This window comes from Amphimedon queenslandica, unplaced genomic scaffold (assembly GCF_000090795.2).
Source record: "Amphimedon queenslandica unplaced genomic scaffold, v1.1 AMPQUscaffold_13311, whole genome shotgun sequence".
Taxonomy (NCBI): domain Eukaryota; kingdom Metazoa; phylum Porifera; class Demospongiae; order Haplosclerida; family Niphatidae; genus Amphimedon; species Amphimedon queenslandica.
The window spans coordinates 8,386-14,662 of record NW_003546453.1 but is presented as its reverse complement, the minus strand read 5'-3'; the positions used below and the strand labels follow the sequence as shown (position 1 = coordinate 14,662).

At 32.3% G+C, this 6,277-nt stretch overlaps 1 protein-coding gene across 1 annotated transcript; it reads left to right on the top strand.

Annotated features, from left to right (window-relative positions):
- The first annotated feature begins 1,111 nt into the window (after positions 1-1,111).
- LOC109583343 (uncharacterized) lies at positions 1,112-5,816 on the top strand. The gene is made up of 19 exons (XM_019998642.1): positions 1,112-1,212; positions 1,668-1,845; positions 2,123-2,232; positions 2,274-2,419; positions 2,474-2,573; positions 2,623-2,718; positions 2,761-3,001; positions 3,672-4,023; positions 4,075-4,205; positions 4,249-4,385; positions 4,432-4,546; positions 4,605-4,778; positions 4,834-4,903; positions 4,955-4,996; positions 5,052-5,093; positions 5,140-5,178; positions 5,225-5,321; positions 5,384-5,485; positions 5,538-5,816. The coding sequence occupies exons 1-19, from the start codon at positions 1,198-1,200 to the stop codon at positions 5,682-5,684; spliced, it is 2,334 nt and encodes a 777-aa protein (XP_019854201.1). The 5' UTR covers positions 1,112-1,197; the 3' UTR covers positions 5,685-5,816.
- The last annotated feature ends 461 nt before the right edge of the window (positions 5,817-6,277 follow it).

Below are 6,277 nucleotides of genomic sequence, written 5' to 3'. Positions count from 1 at the left end.
TTGATAGTTATCATACTGTAGGTCAGGTTATGCTAATATTCGTGGTGATAAAAACTAATAAAGAAGTTTAATTAAATACCATGGAAACCAATTGATAGTTGCCATGACAATTGGCCACGTGTTTATACAACTACAGTGCTAAAGAATAGCTAATTAGCTGCTGAACAGTGTTCAGCAGCTAATTTAGCTATTCTTTAGCAGCTTTACTAGAGCCATCCAGACTTCAGCTCTCTATCTTGTATAGATGGACCGCTAACTTCGAGTTCTTTGCTACAAAATCAGTGCTGCTCCATGGTCAGCCTAGATATTAGAGTTAAATATTAGTTTCATAGATATTACATAGATATTAGTTTCCTTTTAACTCTAATATCTATGCCGGCAGTCATGATTATAAACTACACCCAAGTTAATAAACACTAACTAGAATGGGTGGAGACTAAGTCCCAAGACACGGCAAGGCAGAGTGAGTAGAGTATTTCTGAAAAGAACTGGCTAAGATTAGTAACAGCAAGAAGAATAACAGCTCAAGAGCATAGGAACCTGGTGCTGTGCTTCAATACCACGCCATTTTCAATTAAAATAGTATATATCTAGTTGCTATGGCAATTGATAGCCACGGGAAAAAATTGCGAATATTAGCAGCCGCAAATATAACCCGACCTACGATAGTACTGTATAGCGAGAAGTTTTTGTGGCCCAAAATTTTCGTGGATTTTGCATTTTCTTCAAAATTCACGAAAATCAATTTAATACGGTTCAAGATGGCCGAAAAGTAGAAAACCACAAAAATTAAAGCCACAAATTTGATTTTTAGACTGATCTGTGAAAATTTTGGGCCACGAAAATTTCTTGCTATACGGTATGTACGATTACATAATCATAATTAATCAGGGCTCATTATTCATAACAATTGGGGTGTGGTCAATTAATTAAATAACTGCAAAGTTATTACTATGCAGAAACTAAACCCAGTAAATTAATCTACTGATTATTCTAAACAAAAATTAATACTAAACCCTCAAAAATACATGTAAGTTGTGACTCAGTCTGGCTACTGTATTGCAACAAGAGGTGTTGTTGTAAAACCATGGGAATGATAGGAGACTAAACAAAGCTCCAGTAGCAGTATACAAGGATAATAGTTTATATATAACAGTGATTAAAGTGTTTTTTTAATTTAGGAATATTAACTCATCAATGCAGCATACAAATGTAAGTTTTAAGTGGGTGACTTTTCAATTTTGTATACATTTCTTTTGTCCAGTCGAATTTAATGGGTTTGAAGCTTTATTATAGATGATGGATCAAATTAATTTTTGAGGGATTTTGCAAATTAGGTACTGAAATAGGATATAAATTTTGAAATTCATGGTGACCCATCACATCCATGGCAATTTTAAATATTTAAATTTAATTCAATCCATGGCAATTTGAGCTGTACTGTTCAAATGGAACACCCAGACCTAATGATGAAACTAAAAGAGGGCTGAAAGTAGTTTCCACGGCAAGGATAGCTTAATATATAAGAGGTTGTTCAGCTTCTTTTCAATCCAAAAACGTGCCATTTTACCGCCAATTTGGGTGTGCAAAAAGTATTCATTGCACAAGGTCCATTATTTTATACATTTAAAAACCTTATAGTCTGTTATATAATTTATATTTATTAGGTTCTTCAAGTATCTGAAGCTGTTGAAGAATTTCCTGTGATGAAACAAGATGATGCAGATGTGCATGCAAATTGCACTTACTTTGAGAGACTGTCTGGAAATATATTTTCTTCTGGCAAAAGATTTTTAAAACTTTTTTCAGGGGAAGTAAATTTGATTGGAAACCAACTCAATCAAGGTAAAATATGTAATATATTAGTGTAAACGTGGAAATTTTCAACCTTTGACCAGCCACAAATGGTTTGGAATTGAATTTTAGGATGTAAAGATATATTATAGCTATAATACCTACACATAAATATGTGATGATAGAAATTCAATTCAGTTAGAAATTAAAATTTTGGAGCCTAAAGCAAATAGTCAAAATTCAAACCCATCAGAAATTTCTACATTTACTGTATTATATTCAAATGTGAGAGGCATGTTTAACACATGAGAATAATTTTATTTGATAGCATTTGTCAAGGCTCCAGAAATACTACCATCCATTAGTGCGACTACAGAATTACCACAATTCATTAGCACAACTACAGAATTACCAACATCCGTCATTGAAACCTGCCAAGTAAATAGAATTCAAATTATTATTTTATTATTCAACTTCAGCTTATTTTGGATACAATTAAAAAACCTAATAATAAATGGCTAAAAGAAACGGAGTACCTTTTGCAGAATAAAGTCCTCACTATTGGTGTGTTTGGACGTCACAAAGCTGGAAAGAGCACTTTATTGAATGCACTCCTTCATCATGAGTGAGGGACAAATACAGTAATCTCAAGGGTATATTTGATTAATTTATTTTCTAGAGTGTTATCGGTAGCTAATACAAATGAAACAGCTTTTATTTTAAGAATTTGTCATAAGCCTAGCAGCCATCATGAAAGCAGTTGTATTACAGATACTGGAGTAAATTATTATGAACTCTTAAATATTAATTCATGTATTATTCATATAGCAATTTTTATCAATGAAAAAGAAAACAATTACAGGTCGTCAAGATATTCGACTTGCAATTCAAAATAAGAATGATGAGATCCGAAAAAACACTGCAGTAAGTATGAGTATCTGATTCCTAAGACATGTATTTTTATAGGAAATTGCAGTTGATGAATTAGAAGCTCACGTTCCCTTCCTATGTCGTTGTTCCACTGGTGATATCAACATTGTGCTGTTAGATACTCCTGGTTTGTCTGAATCAAACGACTTAGGGATTTCTGAAGTATCAGAGTATCAATTGATGACCTGTGCTATATATGTTTATGTAATATCATCTCAACAATTGGAGGATTCTATTGATACTGACTCACTGAGAGCTATTGTTTTGAGGGATCCAAGTAAGTGACCGTGTGTATAACTTGCTCACAGATGGGGAAGTTTGAATGATACAATTATTTAGTTAATCACATAATTGTTTAAGCTATAATTATCAACCCTATGCATCGTAATTTTGAAAGTATATTAGTTGTTGCTAATTTCATAATCCAAAATATATCCACTAAATTTAATTTTTACCACACCCATACATTTGGGCATACTAACTGCATTTTATCTTAGTATACTTTTGAACTTGCTAAAGTGTGTTTATTATGGTGCTGTTAGAAGTTCTCTCTTGAGTTCTCGCCATAGCTCGATGTACCATGTCTCCATTATATCTTATGGCCAGACTACATCCATCACAAAATACAAGAAAAATAAATCTTTCCATAAAAACATGAAGATTTATCACCTTGAAAATTAAGACACTTATGATATACTGTACAGCTGTGTAATTTTCGAGGAAACACATTGCAGATCCTTAAAAAACTTGGTTTGCGAGTTAAATTTTTGCAGTTTTGACAGTTATTGTATAGCATAATGTACTGTGGTCACGCATTAATTATTTTGCAGATTTGAATTTTGTACTTTTGATTCATCTGCAAACTCACAAAATTTAGTTCTATACAGCTGTACAGTACAATATAACTATAAACTACCATTTTGTCTAACTATGATCCTTTCGTTTAGATGCATTTGAAGAAAGGCGAATCCTCATTGCTGTAACAAGGCTTGATGAGTTTAATATAAAAACCTCAGATTCAGACAGTGAGGATCATGATTCAAGTTCTGGCAATGATGAAGAAATCCCTAAGCGTATTGATAGCATAAAGGAGGTCATCCAGCGACAGTGCAGGTGTTTAGGTGTGCCTATTCCAGATGATTGCATTGTACCTCTGTGTGCTATTGGAGCTCTTAAGGCAAGGAAAGAGAAACTAGGAGGAAAGAGAAATAAAGAAATGAAAGTGCTGATGGTAAAGCTAGATGTATCTACTGCAGAAGAGATGGAAATAGTTAGTCAAGTACCATTATTGGAAGAAAAGTAAGTTAATTACCACGAATTTGTTTAAGTGTACCTTGCTTCATAATGCAGGCTTATTGAAATTGCTGGTAATTCTCATTACTTATGGCACTACAATATTGTAAGGGATTGCACTAGATACTTGGACCAAGCTATGGAAAAACTAGATGAAATTAAGGAAGGCTTTGTGAAACTTGAAAATAGTTAGTATTTTTGATAAATTAGATATGAATGTAATTCTAATAGAGTATAATGATAAAGTAAAGGAAAAAAAGGATATCATGAATGAATTACAAAAATTAGCAGCGGATTTAAAATCTAACTATGATAAAGAGTCCAAATTTTGCTCAGAATTAGAAACTGCTTATGATAAAGATTTAAAGGTGTTGTCAATCTCTTATCTGTTTGTTTCAGTTGATATACTTTTAGAAAAATGAAGGTAAAATTAATGAGGTGTCCAAATCACACTCAAAAACTTTTGAGAAATTTCGAGAAGACATTGAAAAAGAGGGATATATTACCACTCAACAGCAGTTCAACTCAAGTTTGTCTATGCATTTAAAACTTTATGCTGCATAAATATGTTAATCTATACATTGTAGGGGCTGAAAAAATAATTGAAAGTGAAAACGAGTCATTGATAAATGATCTAAAAGACCTTCCATTTAGAGAAGTGGATGCAGCTGTTTGCAAGTCAACGTATCAAATAGGTATTATTAGACAAAAGTTAGAACAGTATCTGGCCTCATACTGTGATACTGCTACTTCTACATGTGGTATGAACAGGTTTTTTTGAATAGCTTAATATGATTGCTTTATTGCAATTTGTAGAGGATCTTCATTTACAGGAAAGTTCCATTATTTCTGAATCTGTCAGTGACAGTGGAATAGCAGTCGATAGGTAAGGATTTTTATTCCTTGTGTTTGATTTGTTGCTATTTATATCATGTAGCCCAGATCTCAAGTTAGGTGACTTACTTAAACAAAGCAAAGTGTAAAAAAAGATATAATTTTAGCTATAGTATTATTGTTTTTAATCATAATTATAGGCACTATAATTTATTTTACAGACTCCAAAAAATTTTTAAGAAGTGAATATTAAAATATCTATAGCTCTAATTGTTTCATTTTTTATAGTTTTGGTGTTGCTGTAGATGATCCAAATCGTGTCTTATTGTATGTCATTATACATTATGGTGTATTATTTTTAATTTGCTTGAAGGAAGCCTGAAATTGAAGCTTTCCTTAAGGAATTGGAAGAACACTTCATGGCAGGATGTCATGACTATTTTCAAAAGATTAAACCCAAAATAATAGAGGTATTAAAATACATTGTAATGTTACAATGAGTGTTATTACCTCTTTTTTCCCAAAACAATAGAGCTATTTAAAACAGCACAAAGAAATTGTTGAGAAACACATAGCTGACATGGAGCAACATTATTTTGAACAGAGAGTAGGAATGGATACTATAGTTAAAGTAGTAAGTAAAAACAATCATGCATGTAAACAAATTAATTTTATGCAATCTATAGTGGAGGAAAAAAGCGAAATGTAATCAGGATAAGGTGAAGTCTCATTCTGATTTAATTGATAATCTCGAGAAACAGAAGAAGCATCTTTTATCTTTAGCTGAAAGGCACCATGGAATTTCCTTGTTTTCTAAACATTTACAAGATTAATAAAGTCGTGTCAATGGGAAATTTTGCTTACTTATAGTATTAATTTTTTAGAACAAACTAGTGATAATAGTTTAAGCATTTTTAGTCTTGATTTGCCATTATAATTTGAGCTAAAATTTATAAAGAATATTATTTAACTGTGTTTTAAACAAATGATGTGACCAGTCATTATTCATAGACTAGCTCAGTATTTTACTATCACTACTATCAAAGTAATAGGTCTTATTGCATCTTTCACACACACAACACAAAATCTAAAAAAGGCTGTGGTGTACCTAAATTATGTGCCTACATCAAAATACATCCGGTATCTACTCGGTAGCCTCGACTTGTAGATCTATTATTAAATGGCTGAAAGTCCTTCGGATAATCCAGAACTTAATGTGACAGATATAGACAGCGAGGATGATACTAGGTTGGTTTTTTCTGCCCCAGGCCCAGTCATTGATTGTGAGGCATAATGGACACCTCATTGCATCTTGTAAGTCATGCAATTAACTTAGTCATATAGAACTAGAAGGAGATGTTTTAGCCTGTTGCTTGGTTGCTAGCAACAAGTTACTTGATTGTGAAATGCTATAAAATGTGCTTGA